Source organism: Rhinatrema bivittatum, chromosome 5, assembly GCF_901001135.1.
Source record: "Rhinatrema bivittatum chromosome 5, aRhiBiv1.1, whole genome shotgun sequence".
Lineage (NCBI taxonomy): Eukaryota > Metazoa > Chordata > Amphibia > Gymnophiona > Rhinatrematidae > Rhinatrema > Rhinatrema bivittatum.
The window spans coordinates 292,978,708-293,004,984 of NC_042619.1; the positions used below are offsets into that span (position 1 = coordinate 292,978,708).

General features: G+C 43.3%; 1 protein-coding gene across 1 annotated transcript in view; it reads left to right on the plus strand.

Annotated features, from left to right (window-relative positions):
• Window positions 1-25,965, plus strand: part of SFRP1 (secreted frizzled related protein 1) — a 189,122-nt gene extending 163,157 nt beyond the window's left edge. The window contains exon 3 of the mRNA XM_029604133.1: window positions 24,432-25,965. Within this exon, the coding sequence (XP_029459993.1) occupies window positions 24,432-24,754 (323 nt within the window). The 3' untranslated portion in view covers window positions 24,755-25,965. The remainder of the gene's footprint in view (window positions 1-24,431) is intronic.
• The last annotated feature ends 312 nt before the right edge of the window (window positions 25,966-26,277 follow it).

Sequence of the window (26,277 nt, forward strand, 5' to 3'; positions counted from 1 at the left end):
TTGACCTGAGAATCTAGGAACAGGCTCATGAACAGAACTCTCAGCGGTTCCTAGACTTCCGAATCTCTTACAATCCATCCTGGAACCACCCAAGATGACTGCCTTCAGGTATTACCCATGCAATTGGGTAATACCTGAATTTTGCCTGATGAGAAACAAAGGTGAAGATCACAAAATCTTTGTCTCTACTGTGCCACACAAGATCATTTTGTCTGTCAGTGACCTCTGAGACCAGAAAACTCTATAAAGAAGTCTCTATAAAGAAGTCTCATTAGGAAGGCAGCCTTCCTGCTTCATTGCCACTACTAACAGTTTCGGTATGTCTTACCTAAGGAAAACACTCAGTTCATTCAGTCCAAGGCTTTTATAGATTCCGGAGCTGGGGCCAATTTGTGCATTCGGGACCTCACTATGTCACACCTTTGCCCTCACTATGTCACACCCCTGTGACTTAGTGAGGGCAAAGGCGATCGGCGCCATTTGGAGTACTGGCATCCGACGGCCAGAGTGCAGGAGGTCGCTCCTGGACCCCCGCTGGACTTTTGGCAAGTCTTGTCGGGGTCAGGAGGCCCCCCCAAAGCTGGCCAAAAGTCCCTGGGGGGTCCAATGGGGGTCCCGGAGCGATCTCCTGCCCTCGGGCCATCGGCTGCCAGTAATCAAAATGGCGCCGATAGCCTTTGCCCATACTATGTCACAGGGGCTACTGGTGCCATTGGTCAGCCCCTGTCACATGGTAGGAGCACAAGATGGTGCCGATGGCCATGTGACAGGGGCTGACCAATGGCACCGGTAGCCCCTGTGACATAGTAGGTCAAAGGCTATCGTCGCCATGATGAAACTGGCACTGAGGGTGTGAGAGTGCAAGGGATGGCTCCCGGAACCCCGCTGGACCACCAGGGAGTTTTGGTAAGTCTTGGGGGGGGGGGGGGGGGGTCAGGAGGGTGGGGGATTGTAGTTAATTTTAATTTTAGCTGGGACACGAATAGAAATCGCCGTATTAATGCATCGGGGCACCATACGGCCGAATGCAACGTATCTGCTCCCCGACGAATCGAATCCCGAATGCAACGTATGGCGTCCCTCTACACATCCCTATAGTGCACTAATTACCTAGCAAGTAAAAAGTTGCATTTGTTTAAAACAGGCTTAAATAAAATGTTCTTTGTAGCTGAGGAAATAGACACTTCTGATGGGTTATTACTGTCCAGAAGGTAAAGGGATTTTGTAGAAAGTTTAGCAGGGGAGTAGTTGGTATTGATGACTGCCTCAAAAACACCAGTTTCTGAAGGTTAATAGGACTGGGAAAAGTCTGATGTAGGGAGGTAGAGAATTCCATAGAGTTGGGACTAATCCTACAAAAGTTCTCTTCCTTGTGTTAATGAGGCTCTTTGTTCTAGGGGATGGCAGTACTAGACATGCTCTCATGTTATAAAATAGTCTAGCCGCACACACACGTGTGCCAAATTTTAAACGGGTGTACGCATGTGTGTACAAATCCCGCTTCTACCGTGTAAGTCGAGGGATTTTAAAAGGAGCGTGCAACAACGTTTTACTAGTTCATCCCCCAGTTTACTGAGTTAAAAGACAGGTCCTTCAAGTAGTTTAATAGCCTTCACTCTCCTCATTTAGCCCTGACCCATAAAACCCCACAGATCTGCCTAGTTTTCTTTATTTTAGAACTTACACCTCCTCCATAGCAGAATAAAATTTATGCAGCAGGGGACCTCGGCGTGTGCCAGGGTGTGTAAATATTTATGCGCACATCTCTGGTTCATGCCCCCAAACACCCCTTTTGAAAACTTTGGAGATGTGCACGCGGCGGGAGATACGTGCCTATGCGGGTAGCTTTAAAAATCTGCTCAGCGCGCGCAAGGCCAACTTATTTGTGCATCTCCTAATGAATGCATGCACTGGGCTTTTAATATTCACATTTAAGTATTTTAAACACATTTTTAATCCAGACAATTACATTTTTTGAACGGGGTATATGCATGTGCTCTTAATGTCCTGGTGCAAAAAAAAAAAAAAAAGACATTTGTTTTTCTTTGACTCAAATGGTTCTACAAGATAATTGTGGGATTGATAAACTCCTAGCACGCTGGTTGTAGGTGGTCTGCTTTAACCACCTTTTAACATGCTCATGATCCTGGAGTGTGGGGGATGCCTACACAGTATAAATACTTAACAAGACTTTTTGCCCACATAGCCACAATTTAGTTTGGAAACAGAGGGCTGAAACATATGTAAATAAATAAAGCAAATATAATGAGTGAGAACTCTGGGATTGGATTTAGAATGTTTGCCTCATGTCTAACTAACCATGCTCAGAGTCTGCTTTCTGTACTGGATTTAGAAACAAAAGCTGTATAATGTCCTAGTTCTGTTTTAGATGCCCTTTCTTTTGTTATATTTCTTTTTATCCTTTTTTTCCCCTCATTTTCTTTTTTATCTCTCTCTCTCCCTATATATCTGTTCCCAGCCTCTCGGCCCCATTCAGGCTATCCTTGCTGTCCCTGAGGGCTGACATGGTAGGGGAAGCTCTCCAAGACTTAACCTCTGTGTCTGTCAGGGTTCACAGCAGTAACGGCAGTAGCAATCCTTCCCTCTTCTGCTCAAGAATGTTGGTTTTTTGTTTTTTTTTTACCAGATTCTTACATATTACTTTTGGCTAAAATCCTGCAGTGCTTTTCATAGACTATATACAACATTTTAGGAGATTTTTTTTTTCCCTTCCTGGAATGAACTGATTTGGTAAATATGTAGCCTAATAAATAATGGCAGGTAAAGACCAGTTGATGCAGCCATTCTACCCAATCTAGAATCTTCCTTTCTGGTTTTCTATGAGTTTGGATTGCTGATCACATAAATTCTCAAGCTTAAACCAGCAGCAGCTTCACCCTCCCATGTCTTTTACTCGATCTCTCAGTTCTGTTTCTGCTGCTGCTTCCCATCTCTGTTCCAAGTTATGTCTAAATTCTGTTACAGTGCTGGCCTCCACTACCCCCTTTGGTTGGCTGTTTCAGGCATTGGCTTCTTCCTCTTTGATTCTTAGAAGACTGATGCTTAATCTGACACCTAAGCCCTCTTTTATGTCTTACCACTACATTTCATAACAATCCACAGAGCCATCAAACTTGTGAGTCCATTGTCCAAGAACGTGCTGCCTCCCCAAGCTCATTGATGTTTGGTTTTCATCGTGGTTGCGCCGTGCATGTTACCCGATCCTTCTTGGAAGCCCAGGGCAGCTATATCACTGCTGTTAGGTTTGTAACTGATGCTCTGGGCAGGCTACCCCAGTGCACAGTTTCAAAGCTATGCAAGCAGTATGGTTGCTGCCATGTCACTGCAATGAGATATGTAGAAAGAAAGATCAAACAACAAATGGTAGGCAATATCCTTTAAGGGGGTAATTCTGAAAGTGCAAAAAGTCTGCCATAGTCTTCCCACAGACTTCACACTCCTTTTCAAGACAAACGTATGCACTGATAATGATGTGCGAGCAGTTTTCTGAACAAAATGTACATACTTTTTTAAGATGTAAAAAATATGTATGTAACTTGGACTCCTCCTTAACCCCCACTGCTAGGACCACCTAGCTGTAGACACTTATGTTTATCCTCATATCAATGGACAATTTTATAAAAACCTATTTCCATCCACCCTGTGTGTGAGCAGAAGTACGCATGTCGTGGGTAGGTTCAGACAATCTACTTAAGTAAATGGCTTTGGAATACTGCCCTCCTCCGGGGGTGCCATGCTTTCTAAATACTTGAAATAGGTTAAGTAGCCAAAATGGCTTTTGAAACTATAAATTAAAGCTTTTACTGTCAATTTATATCTAAATCACAATGTAGCCCCTGTCCCGATACAGACCTGGGCTCAAGGTCTCACAAGGATGCTCACGGCTGAGGACAGGCCCTATGGGAGAAAAGATTTAACTCTTCAAGGCTCTCGGGCTTTTCTTCACTGGGGCTCTTCTTCTCATCAGCCCAGTCAAAAGCACAAAAAGAATCACCACATGGACTCCTAAATTGATCCAAATAAAACTTTACAGGCATTGATGGCAGGTATAACAAAATCCAAAATACTGATACAGAAATGGCTCATGCTCCAAACAGCAAGAAAATTCCAAAATAGCACAAAAAATACATCTCAGTCATTTTCAGCAGCAGCAACTGCCCTCCCAAACAGGTCAGCTCTTGGAACAGGAACCCAGGATCCTTAGGTCTTCCCAGGCACCTGTGTTGAAGGCAGCTCCCCTCTTCTCTCCCAGCTCTGAGTTCTGGTTGACACCTCTTTCAGTCAGAAACTGCCTAGGACTTTTTTCTGAACTGGGCAGTTTCTTCCTTTCTCAAAATTCCCACTAATCTCAAAATTCTTTCTCAATGAACCCTTTTCCCTAGTCAGATAAAGAATTTCATATACCTCCACTTCCTGACCTCCTCTTTACTTAAGACCTCTCAGTATTCTCCTTGTTGTATCTCAAGATCATTTCCTTCATGGAAGTACTAAGCAACCCAACCTTAGGCCGCAGACTCTTCCCCTGGACAAGAATTCTTTCTTCAGACACTTTTTAGTTGTTGAGAAGGTCCTACTTTTGATACTTTCTTTATGAAGGGAAATACCTCAATATCATCCTTCTGGGAGGAGTCGGCACCCTTAGACCGCAGTTTGGAGACTCCCTCTCAGATATCCCAAACAATCTCCTTTTCCCTCGGAGTCTGTGATACAGGGGCGTAGCAGTTTTATCAAACCTCTGGCCCCTTCCGCTGGGGAGTGCTAAACCTCCTCAAACAGTCCTACCTACACTGACCTCACTAAAAAGGGGCATGATCTGTTGAGATGACTGACTCTACACTATAAGACATCCCACACTAGTAAGGGGCAGATTTGTAGGTCCCCGTTGCAATAAAAAGAATACATGAAATCTGCTCTACCGTTGCCTTCTGTTTTGACATTAGATGAAAATGAGAAAACTGTTCCATTGACAGAAGACTTTTTTTTTGGTGTTGCCAACTTGAGAAGTCATTGAGGGCTAATAGACGCATTGATTGACTTCATTAATTAGTTTAAGTTTTAATCCTGTGGTTATTATTACTTTTTCTGTTGGAGGTTAAGGTGTTTATTGTAAGGAAAAGGTTCCAAGCCACCACTTTTAATACATGGATCCACTGCACTGTCTCCGGCTAAAGTGATGTGTATTTAGATTTAATGACTGCATACCACAAGACTTTATTTGAAACAATTTATATTATAAACCTTTCAATATGTGATACTGTGCCATGTTAATTAAGACAGATTTTGGTGAGTTTGCTAATTCCAGCAAACTCTATGTTAACTTTGAACTGCATTAAAGCTCATATTTTATTGTATTTGAAAGCTGTAAACCTGCCCTGTAAACTTTCCTACAATTGGCTAATTATAGGTCTCTTTTAGTACAACTTTAAAAAAAATATAAATCAGATTGGTAATTGATGACACATCTTTGAAAACTGCTTTCACGTCCTATGTGACTTTTTCTTGTTAGTCTTATTTGTAATACATTCTAATGCATGCTTTATGCATTCCTTTTGATTTTAGAATTAGAAGTACTTGAACTTTCGCCAGCTCCAAAGTCAGTTAAATTGAAATGTTCACCGTTAGTGCACGGTTTTAAAATACAATGCTTTGTATCCATTCTTTATTTTGTATAAAAGCTCACTTTTTTAAATTTCAGGACTTTCTTCCAAATGTACATGACCTTGCTAATGTTAAATAGTGAATGCATTGTTCATGATGCTTTGTGCATCTCCTGATGTTCTTCCATGCCATTCCCCATGATACTAAACTGACAATGTTTTAACCATCAATGAAGAAAGTGTCTGCTGGAGCATAGCTTATTGAGTATCCCATTACTACCGGGCAGTTTGAATAGAGTTGTGTGATGGTCATGTTAGTCCACTTGGTTAGGGATGTGAATTGTTTTTCTAATGAATTGAAATATCATACAATATTTCTAAATTCGTTAGAAATCGGTTAAAAGAAAGAAACGATCAATTTTACCCCTGATTTTTCGTAAAAATCATTTTTCGGGTTTATTTTTGTTACTTTTTGCTATTTTTGTTAGCGCGCACTAACCTGAAAAACGATTTTTCACTAAAAAAAAAAAACAGGAAAACGCGGGAAAACAATTTTTTCCCACTGCCAGACGATCCCGAAAGCGGAAATGATCGGGCATCCAATTCACATCCCTACACTTGGTACTAAAAAATAAAGGTTAGCATAGGTTGTAGGTGATATTTTGTATTCATCTGATTTATAACATCAGTGCCTAAATATCCGGACACTGTCATGCTTAGTTTATGTTGTTTTGACCTGATAGACATCCAGCTCTTGAAAGCTAGTCACAAATGTAGTAAGTTAATCTAATAAAAAAGTATAATCTACAACTTTTATAGAATATGATGGCAAATAAGGACTTTAAGACTCATGTAGATTACTCAGTTTTATTTCCTTATTTTTTAATCTTTATCTCTGTCATTTAGCAGGGTATAATAGCAAAATACAGTGCATTCAGCAAGTATTCAGACCACTTTTTCCACATTTTGTTACATTACAGCCTTATTCTAAAATGGATAATATGCATTTTTTCCCTCTTCAATCTACACACAATACCCCATAGTGACAAAGTGAAAACAAGTTTGTAGAAATATGTTCAAATTAATAAAAAAAACCCTGAAATATCACATTTACATTAGTATTCATACCTTTTGCTATGATGCTCAAAGTTGAGCTCATGTGCATCTCATTTCCATTGATCATCCTGTGGTAAACTGAATTAATTGGACATGACTTGGAAAGGCACACACCTGTCTCTATAAGGTACCACAGTTGATAGTGCATGTCAGAGCAAAATCAAAGCCATGAAGTCAAAGGACTTGTTCGTAGACCTCCAGGACAGGATTGTGTCGAGGCACATATCTGGGGAAGGATACAAAAAAATTGCTGCAGCATTGAAGGTCCTGAAGAACACACTGGCCTCCATCATTTTTAAATGGAAGAAGTTCTGAACCACCAGGACTCTTCTTAGAGCTGATCGCCCACTGGCGGTGTGAGGGTGTCCAGCTGCCTTATGCAGTGATGTCATCAGGTTGTCATGTGATCTCTCTCTCTCTCTCGCTCTCTCTGAGTCATACTAGCTCTCTCCACCTGATTCAAACAGCCCATATCTCCAGAGCATCACACCACGGCGACCAGCCCTTTTCTGATGCCCCAGGCAGCCACTAGTACGCCTAGTACCTCCCCCTGGCCCTGTGGCCACATGCCCAAATTGAGCAATCGGGGGAGAAGGGCCTTAGTCATGGTCAGGAAGGTGACCAAGAACCCAGTGGTCACTCTGACAGAACTCCTGTTATAATTAGTGAGGTTTGGGTGGACCCTTGGACACTGTGGCAGCTGACCATGCCCAAGGGGGGAAGTCCTGTGAGGGGCCATAGGTCAGGCTCAACTCAGGACACACAAACACAAAGGTTGATCTTTTATTAGACAATGTGATGAAGCCACCAGAGGTGGCAGTAGTGAGCAGCTGAAGTAGCCCGGCTGGGCTAGTATCCCTCAGGCGCTGGAACAGCAGCAGTGCTGTAGTGGAAAGAACTGAGAATAATGAGTACAGTGGAAGATGCACAAGCCCCAATATGGAGAACCCCAGGATAGGGAGAGCAGGCCCTTGAAGAGCAAGTACCTGATCCCTGAAAGCTGAAGGCTGCCTCCGTTCCAGCCCTCTCACTAGGGCTGGAACAGAGGCAGGCCTTTGAGGAGCGAGTACCTGGTTCCAGGGAACAGCTCTGAAGTGAAGATGGTAGTACTCACTGGTATTGAAGATAGCGAATCCTTCCAGGCAGAAGGTAGGAGCAGGCAGCGAGTCAGGGAACATGGGCCCTCGAGGAGCGAGTACCAGTTTCCTGGTAGCGACCTGAAAAGCAAGTGAGGCCCCTGAGGAGCGGGTACACCGTTAGAGTCCAATGAAGATTGGAGAGGCAGAGTAGCTGGGTACAGAGAGTGAATCCCATCCGTAAGATACCCCTTGCTAACTCAAAGGCTAGCAAACAACGTAGGCTTTAAATATCCGGGCAGCGTGACGTCATCACAGGGGCGATGCCCCAGAGGTTCGCGCCAAGTAGGAAATAAGAGTGAGGGCCACGCGGTGCGAGCGCCCTAAGGTACCAGTGGAGCATGGCGGGAGGCAGCTCCCAAGTCGGTCCGGGGACGCCGGAGAGAATGGCAGGCAGACGCTGTGGCAGCCAGGCGTCCATCCACAGGAAGAGGAGGAGCAAAGAAAGAAAGGTAGGCGGAGTGAAGCCGTCGGGAAGGGACGGTTGCAACAACTCCAGAGTTCCAGCAGGACCACCATCTCCATAGCACTCCACCAATTAGGCCAGTATGGTAGAGTAGGGGTAGTACCCTAAAAATAATTCATTTCTGTTTTGTTTTCATTCCTGGGTGGGCCATTTCAGGTCCGCCCCTGGAAAGTTTTTTTTTTTTTGTATTTTTGTTTCCATGTTTCATTGTAAAAAAAAAAACAAAAAAACCACCCCAGAACCCACCCTTACCTTTCCCATTTATTAAAATGTTGAGCCCCCCCTACCATCATAACCCCCTGCCCACCCTCCCAACTCCCCTAAGACTCACCAGAAACACCTTGTGGTCTAGCAGGGGACCAGGAAGGACATCCCGCTCCCAGGCCAGCAACTGCCATTAGTCAAAATGGTGCCGGCTGCCCTTTGTCCCTATCTTGTGACAGTGCCTACTGGTTCCATTGAGCAACCCCTGTCACAAGTAGAGGCAAGCCCTTTGCTTTTTTTTGGCACCCCCCCCCCCCCAAAAAAAAAAAATGATAGGAAAAACAATGCAAAATCTTGTTTTTTCCTATTGCTTTTTTAAAATTCCGTAATGCAATGAAATAAGAAATATCATTGGTATTTCTATTTTGTTGCAAATGAATGCCCACCCCTATAGCAGTGTGGCCAGACGAAAGCCAATCCTCAGTAAAAGGAACATAACAGCATAAGAACATAAGAAATTGCCATACTGGGTCAGTCCAAGGGTCCATCAAGCCCACGATCATGTTTCCAACAGTGGCCAATCTAGGCTACAAGTACCTGGCAAGTACCCAAACACTAAGTAGATCTCTTGCTACTGATGCCAGTAGTAGCAGTGGCTATTCTCTAAGTCAGCTTGATTAACAGCAGTTAATGGACTTTTCCTCCAAGAAGTTATTCACACCTTTTTTAATCCCAGCTACACAACTGCACACTGAGCCGACAATTTCAATGTATTATCCACTATGACGCCTGGGTAGTAGCTTCTAATATGGAACCTAACATTGTGAAACTACAGCATGGATTATTTTTCCCTCTGTGCATCACATTGCACTTGTCCACATTAAATTTCATCTGCCATTTGGATGCCCAATCTTTCAGACCTCCTGCAATTTAGCACAATCCGCTTGTGATTTAACTACTCTGAATAATTTTGTATCATCTGCAAATTTGATTATCTCAGTTATCGTATTCCTTTCCATATCATTTATAAATGCATTGAAAAGCACCGGTCCAAGTACAGATCCCTGAGGCATACCACTGTTTACCCTTTTCCACTGAGAAAATTGACCATTTAATCTTACTCTCTGTTTCCTATCTTTTAACCAGTTTGTAATCCATGAAAGAACACCGCCTCCTAGCCCATGACTTTTTAGTTTTCTTAGAATCCTCTCATGAGGGACTTTGTCAAATGACTTGTGATAATCCAAATACACTACATCTACTGGTTCACCTTTATCCTCATGTTAATTAACCCCTTCAAAAAAATGAAGCAGATTTGTGAGGTAAAATTGCCGGGTAAATCCATGCTGACTGTGTTCCATTAAACCATGTCTTTCTATACGCTCTGTGATTTTGATCTTTAGAATAGTTTCCACTGTTTTTCCCAGCACTGAAATCCGGCTCACTGGTGTATAGTTTCCTGGATCGCCCATGGAGTCCTTTTTAAATATTAGAGTTACATTGGCCACCCTCCAGTATTTAGGTACAATGGATGTTTTTAATTGTAGGTTACAAATTTTAACTACTAGATCTGAAATTTCATTTTTGAGTTTTTTTACCAAAGAGGTGGCAAGACCTGAGTGAGAAAGGTAGAGCAAGTATCTCAGCAGATGCTTAGGTTCACAAGAAAATGGATCCAAAGAATCTGTTGGCACCTTTTGGAGAACCAATCCCATTTAAAGGCATAATTTCTTCTAGTTGAAGGCTTTTTAGAGGAGCTTAGTAGATCTACATTCTTTGTAGGTAAGTCTAGATCTGCGATCACAGAGTATTCAACATCCAAGCTGTGAGGTTGAATGCTGAAAGGTTGGGATGATACAATGTCCCAACTTCCAGAGTTAACAGCCCAGAATCTGTTCCCAAATATAAGGGAGGACTGCTGGAAAGTTGTATGAGATATGCATACCAGATCTGTCTGGACCATGCCGAGGCTATAAGGATCATCTGAGCACAGTCCTGAAGAACCTTTTGAACTGTTCTGGTGATAAGCAGTAACGGTAGAAAAACATACGTGAGACTTTGTTCCAATCGAGGAGGAAAGCCTCCCTTGGATTTTTAATTGTCATGTAATTTTAATGTACCCTTTTAGTTTTGTTTGATTATCTTATTATGTATGTTGGTTGTAAGCCACCTAGCGCATGTGCATAGGTGGCATATAAATAGATTTAGCCATAACCATGCAGAATTGGTGGATAGATATCCGAGCAGAAAGCATTGCATTTTGAAAAACTTTCTTGCTGAAGTTAACTAAAAGTCTGTGGTCTTTTCCTGGGGGTGAATTCAAGTGAATTTGTGTTTTATTCACCTTTTTCATAGCAGACTTGACCACTATAGACTGATGAGGCAATTGGACAATGCCAAAGCCTAGTGATTGCTGAACTCTTTTTAAGGTCCAGCTTTCTAGTTTTCAACATTCTCATTTGTTTCTAGTTTCTCACATTCTCATTTGTAGAGCATTGAGGATGTTGTGAACTGAAAGGGCTGCCAATTCAGTAGGAGCATTCAGTATCTGAAGAAGGCCAAGAAGCTCAGAACAGGGTTCTTTGTCTTTGCAAATATGGGTGCCTAGCACTGTATCCAACGTTTCCACAAATTTAGAAAAGTGAGATTCTCTGGGGGTGAGGTATGGTCCAGAGGATCCAGAAGTTGATCAGAGGGTATGCGATAAGTCTTCATCTGCACCTAAGGGCAATGGCTTACAAATCCAGGACTCCAATGATGAAAAGCATGAACTGGGAGATGGTTCTGGTTGACTTTGAGGAGTGACCTAGTCTAACACCTCTGACTTACTGGATCCCACTGCAAAAGATGATGAAGAACCCTTGATTTCAGATTCTAATGCTGAATTCATCCCTATAGGTGAAATTAGGACTTTGGTCTGAGGTATTACTATAGCGATGGTAGAAAGAAGAGGCTAGAATGTTCCTTCCATTTCCTTAGTCAGAGATGTAAAGAAATGCTTCACCGAATCTGTGATTTGGTTGAGTAACTGGTGTGTCTTCTGGTTTGGTGTCTTCTGGACTGGTATGTCTCCTCTTTCAAGACCTGGATAGGCTTTTGCGTGAGAATAGGCAATCTGTTGGAAGTAAGCGGGATTGTGGAAGATAGCAGTTCTGCTGTCTCCAAGGGGAAGTCCTTCCTCCATTAATCTAGGCACGATGAATGCCCTGGTTATTGCAGGGGGCAGCAGCAACCTGACTTCTTCCCCTGAAAATCTAGGATGGGCTGTGTATAGATATGTTAGCAAAACAGCTTGATAAATTGAAGACTGTCAGATGTGTCGGTAACTTCAAGGGGTAGAATGCTTAGATGCATCGGATGACTAGGCATGCTTGAATGGGTCCTTGGAGATGGACATCAAGGAATCTGGTGTAGGATGACAACTTTATGTCAGTTGCATAAGGGATGTGCTATGCATCCTCGCACTGTGCATCATAGGATCCTGCAATAGTGGGGAGGCATCTGTGCATTGATGCTGCTCATTTCAAAGGCATAGGTGCATTGAGCATGAAATGCACTGTTACTTTGTACTTTGTATGTTTCACTTCATCATGCATTAAGTGCATCAGAGCTCCACGTGTCAAATGTATTGATGCATCATGCATCAGATAACTCAGCATGTTGTGCATTGAGCACATCAATGTGCTGTGCATTGAATGCATCAGTGTTGAATGAGTCAAGCAAGTCAATACATTGTGAATGCTGATGCTCCCTATGCTGATGATGGCTACATTGACAACACTGGTGCTGATACTCTGTGCTTAGTGTGCTTCTTCAATGCAGGCTGCAATGGCTCCAGTAATTGATGCCACTTTGTCTTCTACGTAGGACGGCTGGCCATACTCAACCTTGCAGCTTCAGTCTGAGCGAATGGAGGAGTTTTTGAGCAGTTTCCTGGCGAGGCACACGATGTTGCACTGTTGGACAAGGACCTACTTTGTTTCCAGACAGATTTACATAGTTCCTTGATGCTGAATGTCAGTTCTGTTGGTTGTATTCCCGTTTGAGACATCAGTATCACAGCTTGTATCCACCAGTGAGGGTCATAATCATGCCACAGATACAGTTTTTAAATCTGCTCACCAATGTTGACTTTTTCTTCTGGCCAAACTTGATGGAAGGTAGGCCATCATACCTTTTATTTTCTTCTTTTTTTTGTGGCACTAAAAATGCTGTTTTGGGGCTGCAGAGGCAGTGAGGCAACAGAGAAAAGATTTTTAAAGGTAACTAGCCAAACTGAGAGAATTTTGAGAAACAATTAAGAGAAGAGTCAGAGTACAGTACATGTTTGTGCTGTGCTTGAACAAAAAATGACTGAGGAGACTCATGAGAAGGCAACACCCATGTGAGAACTCCTGCACATGCTCAATAGAGCTCAAAGCTCTACTAACTTGGAGAGATGAGTCTGTTTGGATGACATCACCCATATGTAATGGCTAATTCAGCCTGCTTATCGATGATAAATAACATTCAAACTTCAAACATATGACTAAAATAAAATGCCTTCAGCTTTTTTCTAAAAGATTTCAGACATGATTCAGCCCTAAGATCAGCCTGCAGAGCATTCTATAATGCTGGACCCTGCCACCATAAAGGTTTGGTCACTTGTGTCACATAAATGCAGCACATGGACAGAAGGAATCTCCAAGAGATTTGTATTTGAAGATCATAAAGTACAAGTTTGAATATAAACCTTTGATTAGGCCAATTGTTCAAAGTCTGTCCTTCTCTATATATGGTATCCATAATGGTTGTGTTATTTTTTGTAAGGTTTTGAGTGGACCCTTGGACACTGTGGCAGGTGACCACGCCAACGGGGAAAAGTCCCGTGAGGGGCCACAGGTCAGGCTCAGCTTTAGGACCCACAACACCGAATTATCTTTTATTAAACAGAGTAGAGATGAAGCCTGGCTGGGCTTGTAGTCCCTCAGGACACTGGAACAGTGATCCCTCAATAGCTGTGCTGTAGTGGAGAGAAACTGAGATAGTGAGTGCAGTGGAGCATACACAGGGTTCTGGTATAGAGTCTTGTTGGTTGATTACTCACACAGTGGTTTCTCCCGGAAGGTAACACAGAAGCTGGAATAGAGGCAGGCCCTCGAGGAGCGAGTACCTGGTTCCAGGGAACAGCTCTGAGAGAATATAGATGGCAACTCACTCATGGTGTAGGCAGCAGTGTCTTCCAAGCAGAAGTGAGCTCAGTCAGCGAGTCTGGGAACATGGGCCCGTGAGGAGTGAGTACCGGTTCCAGACAGCGACCTGAAAGAAAAGAGAGAGGCTCCGAGGAGCGGGTACCCCGATAGAGTAAGTCCAATTAAGGAGAGGCAGAGTAGCTAGGTACAGAGAGCAAATCCCATCCATAAGGAGTTCCCTTGCTAACTCGAATAGCTAGCAAACAGAGTAGGCTTTTGTATCTGGGATGCGTGACATCATCACAGGGGGATGCCCCTGAGGTTCGCGCCAAAGAAGGAATAAGAAGCAGGGCCGCGCGGCACGCGCACCCTATGTTAGCTGAACAACATGGCGGGATGCAGCGCCCAAGCCAGACCGGGGACGCAGGAGAGGACGGCAGGCAGTCGCCGTGGCAGCCAGAAATCCATCAACCGTGGGAGGAGTCACCAAAGAGGTAAGGAGGGCGGAGTGGAGAAGGGCAGCGACAGTCGTAACAGTACCCCCCTTCAAAGGGCGGTCTCCTCTACGGGTACCAGGTTTAGGCTTCAAAGGATGCGCGAGATGAAATTGTCAGAGCATCTCTTTATCAAGGATGTTAGCCTGAGGCTCCCAAGAGTTTTCTTCGGGGCCGAACCCTTCCCAAGAAAGAAGGTATTCAAGTATTTTGCCTCGTCTTCGGACATCAAGAATCTCTTCAACTTTAAATTCTAGGTCATCTTCTGCGTTGATGGCAGGTGGTTCCTGAGTCTTGGAAGAGAATTCACTGAGTATGAGAGGATTCAAGAATGAAAAGTGAAAAGCGTTGTGGATGTTTAGTCCAGATGGTAGCTTTAGACTGTAAGTGATGTTGCCAAGACATCAGAGGATAGGAAATGGTCCAACGTAGCGAGGAGCAAAACGAGTGGAGGGTAACTTCAGTCTGAGATGTTTGGTAGATAACCAGACTTTGTCACCGGGTTTGAAGACAGGCGCTTGAGAATGGTGAGCGTCATAAAACCTCTTAGCACGGTCATTCACTTTAACTAGCATGTCTTTCATCTGAGTCCACAGGTTATGGATTTCATCAGCAGTAGATTGAGCTGCTTGGGACATCACTGAGAGCTTTAGTGGAATTGGCGGTGTTGGAGAGCGTCATATACCACTTCAAAAGGTGTTGATCCAGTTGATGTTGCTGGATGAGAATTGATGGCGAATTCAGCCCAAGGTAACAGTTCAGCCCAGTTATTGTGACGGCAACTCATGTAGGCTCGAATGAACTGCTTTAAGGTTCTATTCATCCGTTCTGTTTGGCCATTTGATTGCGGATGATAGACTGAAGTGTAGTCTAGAGAGATGTCAAATAACATACACACGGTCCTTGAATTGAGATCCTCTGTCTGAAACAATGTGTCTTTGAAGGCCGTGAAGGTGAAAAATGTGCGATATGAAGAGCTTCGCAAGCGCAAGGCTGAAGGTAAGCCAGGCAGCGCCACGAAATGGGCCATCTTGCTGAAATGGGCCATCTTGCTGAAGCGATCAACTGTTACCCAGATGGTATTCATTCCTCCAGAAAAGGGTAAATCGACTACAAAGTCAGTAGCGATGTGTGATCAGGGCTGTTCCGGAACTGGCAGTGGCTGCAGCAATCCCCATGATTGGCCAGAAGCAGGTTTGTGTTTGGCACAGTTGGTACAAGATACAATGTAGGATAGGGTATCTTTATTGATAGTAGGCCACCAATAGAACTTCTGGATCTTGAGCAGGGTGCGTCATTGACCAGGATTGCCAGCCAGCTTGGAATCGTGCACCCAAAAGAATACTTTCTTCCTGAGGTGGTTAGGCACAATGTGTAGTCGCCAAGATGACTCTCTTTGGGTCAGTTATGTGCTGAGGTTCTTCAGGCACATCCTCTGAGAGAAAGGAGCGTGACAAGGCATCAGCTCTGGTATTTCTGTCTCCGGGATGATATTTGAGCACAGAGTCAAAACAATTGAAGAATAAGGACCATCTGGCTTGTCTGTGGTTAAGACGTTGCACATGGCAGAGATACTCTAGATTTTTATGGTCAGTGAATACGGTTATTTGATGTTGAGCGCCTTTGAGCCAAGGCCGCCATTCCTCGAAAGCCAGCTTAATAGCCTAGAACTCTTTATCTCCGATCCCATAGTTCTTCTCTGCCGGGGAGAAACGTCGTGAGAAGAAAGAGCAGGGACGTAGGGATTTGGAGTCTCCAGTTTGGCTCAATACAGCCCCCACACCAACATCCGAAGCGTCAACCTCTACGATGAATGGCTTGTTGGGGTCAGGATGACGCAAGCATGGTTCCGTGGAAAAGGCAATCTTTAATTTCTCAAAAGCGGAAATGGCCTCCGCAGACCATTTTGAAGCATTGGCACCCTTGCGGGTCATTGTGGTCAAGGGCACTGTTAAAGAAGAGTAGTTCTTTATAAAGCTTCTATAATAGTTGGTAAACCCCAAAAATCGTCTCAGGACCTTCAGGCTGGTAGGTTGGGACCAGATTTTGATACTCTCTAGCTTTTGAGGAAGCCATCTTTAGACATGATATAGCCATCTTTAGACATGATATAGCCAAGAAAAGGCACGGAGTCTTTATGGAATTCGCACTTGGATAGTTTAGCGTAGAGCCGGTGTTCACGGAGTCCGCGTAGTACTTGCATGACATCCTCTAGATGAGTGGGCAGATCCTGAGAAAATATCAGGATATCATCCAGGTATACCACGACACTCTTGTACAACAGGTCCCGCAAGATGTTGTTCATCATGTTCTGAAATACAGCGGGTGCATTGCACAGGCCGAAAGTCATTACTAAGTACTCAAAATGGCCGTCTCGAGTGTTGAAGGCTGTTTTCCATTCTTCACCACTGCGAATGCGAGCTAAGTTGTAAGCCCCCTTCAGGTCAAGTTTTGAGAATATTTTGGCCCCCTGAAGCCAGTCAAACAGCTCTGAGATTAAAGGCAAGGGGTAGCGGTCTTTAATCATAATCTCATTCAGACCTCGGTAATCGATACAAGGACCTAAGGTACTGTCCTTCTTCCCCACAAAGAAGAAGCCTGCGCCGGCTGGAGACTTCGATGGTCTAATAAACCCCTTCTGTAAATTCTCCTCGATGTATTCAGACATCGCCTTGCTCTCAATCGCTGAAAGTGGATAGACACATCCTTTAGGAGGTTCAGTATTGGGTTTCAGTCTTATGGCACAGTCATAGGACCTATGCGGAGGAAGAATGTCAGCAGCTTCTTTGGAAAACACATCACTGAAAGATGTGTATTGGGGCGGCAGTCCCGGCATTACTGGAGTTGTAGGCATGCAGATGACAGGAGCAATCTCCTTAAGGCACTTTCCATGACAACCTGGGCCCCAGCGGGAGAGTTCCAAGGATGCCCAGTCAAATTGGGGTTGGTGCGACTGCAACCAGGGTAACCCCAGGATGATAGGGTTCATGGCCTTCTCTAACACAAAGAAGGGAATTGACTCGGAATGGAGAGCTCTGGTGTGAAGAGTTACTGGTACAGTTTGGCAAGTCACGTCACCCGGTAAGGGCTCCCCATGAATGGAAGATAGAAGTGGAACCTTCAAAGTGACAAGGAGGATCCTCAAATGTTCCACTAGGCATCGAAGAATAAGGTTTCCTCCTGCCCCTGAATCCACCAGGGCAAGAGATTGAAACTCAGACGGTCCCCAGATCAAGGAGACTGGGAGAGAGAGCGGAGGAGAGGGCATAGTGAGGCCTAAGAACAGTCCTCCTGTAGGACTTAGGCCCGTCCGTTTCCTGGATGAATTGGGCATGTTGGGACATCGTGACCAGCCTGTCCAGAGTACATACATCGACCATGCCTCTTCCGAAGTCTTCTCTCTTTGGAAGTCAAATGACTGCGACCAAGTTGCATCGGTTCATCTCCACTGGCAGCAGGAAATACTGGAACCATCCAAGGTGCAGGTTTAGCACTAGCCTCCTTCTGACCTGGTCCTCTATTAGGCCAGAGTTCTTTCACCTTATCACGAATCCGGTGGTCGATCCTAGTAGCCAAAGCCACTAATTCATCCAGCGAGTCAGGTGTTTCACGAGCGGCCAGCTCGTCTTTCAAGCGAGTATCCAGGCCTCTGAAGAAGAGAGTTTTCAGGCATTTGGGGTCCCAGCAGAGTTCTGTAGCAAGAGTCTTAAACTCTATTGCAAAATCAGCCAGTGGTCGGTTGCCTTGCTTCAGGTCCACCAGAGCAGAACCGGCAATGGTCACTCAGGCAGGATCATCAAAAATGGATTTGAGTAAGTCCAAAAATCCATCTATACCCTGCAAAATAGGATCTTTGCGTTCCCACAGTGTAGACAAGGCCCTTCCATCAAGATAAGATAGAATGTAAGTAGTCTTGGCAAAAGCTGTGGGGAAGTGAGAAGGCTGTAAGGCAAAATGCATGCAGCACTGGTTTAGAAAGCCCCTGGTCTTCTGAATCTCTCCCGAGAAATGAACTGGAGCAGCCAGCGGTACAGCAGTCTTTAAAGTTACTTCAGGTAACTGACCTTCATTACTGGAAGTAGCGCCTTGGGTCTTCTGTGTGTGCAGCTGATGGAACGCTGACGTGAGTTTCTCCAAAGCGTCTTGCTTTCTGAAATGCGCAGGGCCAGGCCCGGAATGGCCTGCAGGGCATTGAGCTGTGCCGGATCCATGGAGTTAGCAATCTGTTATTGTTTGCAAGGTTTTGGTTGGACCCTTGGACACTGTGGCAGGTGACCACGCCCACGGGGGAAAGTCCCGTGAGGGGCCACAGGTCAGGCTCAGCTTTAGGACACACACCGAATTATCTTTTATTAAACAGAGTTGAGAAGCCACCAGAGGTGGCAGTAGTGAGTAGAGATGAAGCCCGGCTGGGCTTGTAGTCCCTCAGGACACTGGGGGACGCCCCTGAGGTTCACACCAAAAAAGGAATAAGAAGCAGGGTCGCGCGGAGCTCGAGCCCTATGATAACTGAACAACAAGGCGGGATGCAGCTCCCAAGCTGGACCGGGGACGCCGGAGAGGACGGCAGGCAGACGCCGCGGCAGCCAGACGTCCATCAACTGCGGAAGGAGTCGCCAAAGAAGTAAGGAGTGTGGAGTGAAGACGTCAGGCAGCGACAATCGTAACAGGTTGATGCCAAGTTAAAGAAAGCTATGTGAATTTAAAATCAATGTGCATTTCCTCCCTTGTACAGTAATATTTTAGCAAAGTGCAAAATTTAGAAACTATAGATCTGTTTGCTGTACTGATAAATGCCATAATTGCAGGACCATTGCAAATGGAGATAGATTACTTGTAAGAGCAATTATTTTACTTACTGGGAGTGGGTGCAGAATGGCCAGACTCTGCCATATGAACACACTTCATAGAGGTGTATTGAAAGCCATGCAACTATCCAGTCTCTGTGGTTATCCAGAGCAATAGGGAAAAACTTGAACACAGACTATTTCTTTTCAGCAAAAAGTTGGCTTATTGGCAGCAGAAAAGGTTTAACACTGCAGAGATAAGTAGCCATAATAGAGATAAACCAGGAAACTCACAGAAGAGATCTGGTATTACTAGAGCTTTACACTTTCAGGTATAGAGCCTTGCCTCTGGACAATGGTCACCCTTCTTTCTGAGCCAGGGTTTTCAGGTTTTCTGATTATGGATATGTCAGCACCTAGCAACCATTTAGTCTCCTTCCAGGAGAATATTCAAACTCTGGGGTAGATTATACCCATTTTGTAACTCTGTAACTGAGGATATCCTTCACCTTCTACCTCATTGTAATTCAGAATATGCTTTAGTTAAGGACTGCCATTTTGATTTGTCTACCATCATTTTGTGTTCAACATTATCATCAAGTGGAACAATAAAGATGGATCTCACAGTGCTTTTTCCTTGAGGGGAGAGGGGGTGCACAGAGGGGGATAAAATAGATGTTTTCCTGTCTAGAAAGCACCACATAATCATGACAACATTGTAATGAAAGAAATATTGGTAGAGGTCCTATGTCTCATCAAAACCATCAATAGCAGAATCAGTGCTGCCTACAGTTAGTCATGCTAGTCACAAGGAGGTATATATTCAGCAGCATTTAGCTGGATAACTTGTGAGTTATTCAGCTGAATGCCAACGTTTGGGTACTTATCTAGCTAAATTCTAGCTGAATATCTCATTATTCAGATAAAATTTAGCCAGATAACTTAGGGGCATTCTGAAAGTGTTTCTGGGTGAAATTAAGTTAACTGGATAAGTTATTCTGCTAACTCTAATATTCAGAGTTAGTTGGATAATTTATCCAGTTATCTCTGGTTGTGCCTTAGAGTACTCCTAAAATTAGCAGATAAACCTATCCGGCTACCTTTAAAATATTTGGGTATATTCAGTGGTGTGGCTGCATCACTGAATATCCTGCCAAAGTTAGCTGGGTAAGTTTGCAAGCTGGCCAGTAGCTGAAAATGGACCCCAAGGTAACTACTTACCAGTTCTAAAAATATTGGTTCTGTAAGAAATAAGCCCTTAGAAATTTATAGGATGTTAGTAATATGGGAACCGTATGTGCATTACAGAAAACAGAAATGTCTAGAGCCAAATGGCATTGAAATAATATTTTAATGTTCAACACATTTTCAACTTATTTTTTCCATGTAAACTAAGTTCTTCTGCGTGATTCTAATGGCGCAGTGTCAAGTTTTGATCCAAGCCATGATTAAATGAGAAAAAGCCCAAGAAAGCACAATATTTTCCATGAAAGAAATGTCCGATGCCTTGTTCTTTTCTATCAACATACACCCTGATGAAATGCTGTTATTCTTTAGAAGGCCCTTCATTACAAAGCTATCCCCAGTGCCATATCATAAGTAAGAATGAGCAGAAATAGCTTGATTAGCTGTCTTTTCAAAAACAGACATGGCAACATAATTGTTTTTAGATATTCAGTGAATAGTAAAACTACTGAGGATAACTTTAAAATCTGGCACGTGCACACATGTACACATGTATATGGGCGCATGCAAATCTACTCTGGTATTTTATAACAAGGGCATATATAATGTACACAGGTTATAAATATGCATAAATGTACCTGGAAACATGCGTGCACATGCAAAAAAAAAACACGCAAATACATTATTTTACTTATCCGCTCAAACTCTGAGTTACTGTATCCGGATAAGTAGTGGCACTTATTCAGATGAGTCTTAAAATTCTATTTATGCGTCTAACAGGGTCATTCATCAACATGCATTAGGGCGTTATCACGGGCCCTAACACCCACGATAATGCCATAACGCATGCGTTATTTATCGCAGCACGAGATGCGTATCTACTAAAATCCAGCTTACTTTTGCTTGCGCCTGATTCGCCAGCAAAAGTAGGCCAATTCGCGCTATTTGAAAATCTACCCCTATCTGTATAACTCAGAACCTATGCAGATAAGTGCCAATTTCAAGATTTACAGCATCATTCTTCATAATGTGTTATAGCGTGCATGCATTAAGGCGTTTTTGCATGTGTAAAATGCCTTAACGCATGCAATAAGCACCATAACACATGGTGCGATGCAAAGATTTAAAAGGGGAGGGATTGGGGAGGAGTCGGGGTCGGGATTTCTGAAAAAGTGGTCTGGCTAGCTCCCCTATGAGGAAACGCAAGAGGTTAGGGCTGATCAGCTTGGAGAAGAGATGGCTGAGAGGGGATATGATAGAGGTCTTTAAGATCATGAGAGGTCTTGAACGAGTAGATGTGAATCGGTTATTTACACTTTCACATAATAGAAGGACTAAGGGGCATTCCATGAAGTTAGCAAGTAGCACATTTAAGACTAATTGGAGAAAATTATTTTTCACTCAACACACAATTAAGCTCTGGAATTTGTTGCAAGATGATGTGGTTAGTGCAATTAGTGTAGCTGGGTTCAAAAAAGATTTTGATAAGTTCTTGGAGGAGAAGTCCATTAACTGCTATTAATCAAGTTTACTTAGGGAATAGCCACTGCTATTAATTGCATTAGTAACATGGGATCTGCTTGGTGTTTGGGTATTTGCAGGTTCTTGTGGCCTGGTTTGGCCTCTGTTGGAAACAGGATGCTGGACTTGATGGACCCTTGGTCTGACCCAGCATGGCAATTTCTTATGTTCTTAAGCCATAATGCACAATATCGCACAATTTCAACACCGAAAATAATTACACATTTTTCAGTTGTGTTAAGCTATGCAATATGCCCATAACACAATTTGTGATTTTTTTCACAAATTCTGTTTTGGGCATTTTTAGGCTGGAGAAGGACCTGAGAGAGAGAGACTCTGGGGATGGCACCATAGTAAGCAGCTATTTATGCTACTATAGGAGGCCCACCTAGTAACTCGAGATGAGGTTTAGGTAGAAGTGGAGGGGTTAGGGGCCACTTTTACATGCAGCGTGAGATGTACGAACACGACAGTACACTCAGGGGCGGATTGGCCTATCAGGGAATCAGGCATCCCCCGGTGGGCCGGTCGCTCCAGTCACGTGGTCTGCCATGCGCAGCCGTGACGAAGCCTCAACAGACCATGTGATGCGTCCTGGGCGGCGAATCCCCGGGCCGGTCTTTGGGAATCCGCCATTGAGTATACTCTTGTGAAGAGTTGATGTCCTTCGGAGTGAGGAATCTCACACAATGATGAGATTTGATTCCATCAAGCTAGGTTGCGAGAACATTGTACAAATCTCATCATTGTGTGTTTCCTCACGCCGAAGTTCATCAAATCTTCACAAGAGTGCACTGTTCTGTTCGTACATCTCACTCTTCATGTTAAAGTGGCCTCTAACCCCTACACTACTACCTAAACCTCACCTTGAGTTACTAGGTGGGCCTCCTATAGTAGCATAAATAGCTGCTTACTATGATGCCATCCCCAGAGTCTCTCTCAGGTACTTCTCCAGCCTTAAAATGCCCAAAACAGAATGCAGCCATAAGATTACATGTACCGCAGAAAAACCTGAGATCTGCTAACAAAGGTCTCCTGTCCATTCAGTCTTTATTATCTGCAAAATTAACTTCCGTAAGAGAAAGAGCACTGTCATTAGCCAGACCAATGATCTGGAATAAACTATCAGCTGATTTAAGACTAGGGCTGAATACAGCACAATTTAAAACAAAACTTAAGACTTGGTTATTTCAGCAAGCCTTTGGCACAGAAAAGGATGAGAAGTAATAGCAACAAGTAATTGGAGAAAGGACTAGCAATCAGGAGTTATTAAATAATTAATTGAATGACTAATGAATGCATGTATGTTTTATTCTTTTTTTTGTAATTTTTTTATTTTAAAATTTTTAAGAGTAAGAGTGGAGATATTATCACTGGAGACATCGGGGCAGATTTTTAAAAAGTATGCGAGCGCGTACTTTTGTTCGCGCAAACAAGAGTATGCCGGATTTTAATAGATATGCGTGTAGCCGCGCGTATCTTTTCAAATCCGGGGTCAGCACCTGGAAGGCTGCGCAAAATCGGCAGCCTGCGCGCGCCGAGCCGCGCAGCTTGCCTCCGTTCCCTCCGAGGCCGCTCCGAAATCGGAGCGGCCTCGGAGGGAACTTTCTTTCCGGCGCCCCCCACCTTCCCTTTCCTTCCCCTAAGTAACCCGCCCCCGACCCTAACTAATTCCCCCCACCTTTATTTCAAAAGTTACGCCTGCCCGAGGCAGGCGTAACTTTTGCACACGGGCTGCCTGCCGGCGCGCCATGTTCCGATCTGGGGGCTGGTCCATAGGCCGCGGCCATGCCCCCGGAACACCCCCCAATGATGCGCCATTCGTGACACGCCCCCGACACCCCCCCCCCCCCCCCAGAAAGCCCCGGGACTTATGCGCGTCCCAGGGCTTGGGTGCACCGCCGAGCCTATGCAACATAGGCTCAGCGCGCGCAGGGGGTGGAAGGGGCAGCTTTTCGGGGGTTACGCGCGTACCCCTTTGAAAATCTGCCCCATTGTCTGTTTGTTTTTTATTTTGATATTTGTAAAACTGTAAACCGGTATGATGGTTATATCCAAATAGCGGTATATAAATGTTTTTAAATAAATAAATAAAGAGAAATCTTTACTTCAGGAAAAAATGCTGATTCTATGATCTCTCTGAAACAAATGGATTAAAATTGAAAGAATATATTATAAGGACACATAGCAGCGAGTAATAAGTAACTAAACTAAACTAAATATAGTCAAGTGACATAATCCTGATGCAGTATTCTGGGGGATGATATCTGCTCTAGATATCAATCTAAGTAAGGCTAAATGGACTGCTCATTTATTCCAAGTCCTGTTCTATTAATAGTCTGCAGTCCAAATATTGTTTACCTTCCTTAAAAATAGTTGCTACTATGTGATTTTGCAACACACATTGGTATTTCCCTTTGATCAGTAATTAGCAGTGAAATAAATCAGAATTAAACCTTTGGGGCTTTGGAAATAATGCTAAAAGGCTTTTTGTTTGGAACAATCTTGCAAATTTTCCACATTGGCTCTTGAGCAAAATCTATCCTGGAATAAATAATTTACATTAATGATACGTTCTTTTTATAGACGTTCTCCAATTTGTCTTAGAACTCACTCCTTTCATTGTAATGGCCTCCTGGACAATAAAACCATTTTTTCCCATTCCCAAAAGCTGCAGGCCAATTACTGATACTTGGTTTTGATGTGCTTTTTTTTCTTCTTTCTGTCTTTCAGCTCTTAAGATGAAAATCAAAGAAGTGAAAAAGGAAAATGGGGACAGAAAGATTGTGCCAAAGAAAAAGAAACTCTTGAAAGGGGGAGCGATGAAAAAGAAAGAACTTAAGAAGCTGGTGTTGTACTTGAAGAATGGGGCCGACTGCCCATGCCATCAACTGGACAACCTCAATAACAACTTTCTCATTATGGGGCGTAAGGTGAAGGCTCAGTATCTGCTGACGGCAATCCACAAGTGGGATAAGAAGAGCAGAGAGTTCAAGAAGTTAATGAAGAAAATGAAGAGTTATGAATGTCCCACATTTCAGTCTGTCTTCAAATGAGGGGTCCTCTACGCAATCCCACACTCTCCCACCCCCCAAAAGAACTTGCACAGCTCCAAAACTTTCATCCTATCTCAGTGCTTTTCTAGTAATGGATAACACATCTGAATCCTGTTCTGGTCTATGTTCATTTTGACTTTAGACCTGCCTGTCTTTCATAAGACTTGTTAAGCAATCCCTTGTAATGGTTTCCTGTAACTCATATGGTGACATTTTTCTTGCTTTTTATTTTTTTTAAGGGTCATTGGTACAAACAACATTTTCTGCCTGCGGCGTCTTACGTAACCCTCTTGGTTTAATCCTATGCAAACATCTATCTTCTTGTAAAGGCAATGCCTTGTTCAAGGAAAATAAAAAAAAACTTAAATTTTGCTATGTTTATGGAAGTGAACTAAAGCGCAGATTGGTGAAAATAATCAGACTGGAATAATGCATTGCTTGTCCCAGGTATCCTCATGTATGGACAGTGGTTATGTGTTCATCCTTCATGGTCTGATTAATCGGATAACCTTTTTAAAACCCAGATAAGAAATTCAGTTTCTAACTGTCTATGGATTAATTGGATTTGACTATATACATTTTAGGGCCATTATTTAGTATGCACGACACTAATACGTGTGGTTTGCATGTACAGAACTAACACATGTGCCTGTGGTAACTTGAATTAGTAGGAAGGCCATAAAGGTGCCATATATGGGCCAACAGTCCATATGAAATGTGTGTACAAAGTATTGGTAATGGCATGCATTATCATGACTAATAATGGATGTTTGTCACACGTAGTTAATATACCATACAAGCAACAGAGTATATTCCTGGAAGGCCTATGTCCAATAACAAATCCTATTTTGATTATATGGTAATAATCCTGAGGGCTTCAAATATCCTAAGAGTGTGCTTGGAAAGGAATGTTTCATTATTTGTTTTGCATTTTTCATTTGTTTTGGGGGGTTATTTTGTCTTGGCACACACTAAATCATTTTAGCATATGCTATCTGGATTTAGAGCATGCTAAAACAAATTAAGCAAACCAAAATTTTGTTGAGTTTTGCATCCTCTCAGATTCGAAATGGCACAAAACAAAACAATGTTTTCATATAATTTTCAAATGATAGCACATCCCGATTCCTTACTAAAGCCCTGATTCAGACACCAACATCATACAACCCTACATAGAGGGAACTTCTAGATAAATAAAAGGTTGCTCTTGATGGATTTCTGGTCTTCTTTCAGTCAATGTTTGTAAGAAAGAACATGCATAATGTTTGATTAGGGCTAAGCAAATGTCCTCTTCTGCCCTTAAAAAATGTGTATTCCATTCTATATCAGAGCCATTGACATTTCAGTGTTCTGAGGGACATCCTAAAAGGAAATGAGCAATACATCTTGAAATGAACTGGCCAAGCAAAATTGTTGAGGGGCACATTTTTTTTATGGATGGTACCTCTTAATAAGAAACCAATCCAATAGTGGCTGGTGACTCATTTTTGATAAAGAATCCTTAATAAAATGGTGCCATCATA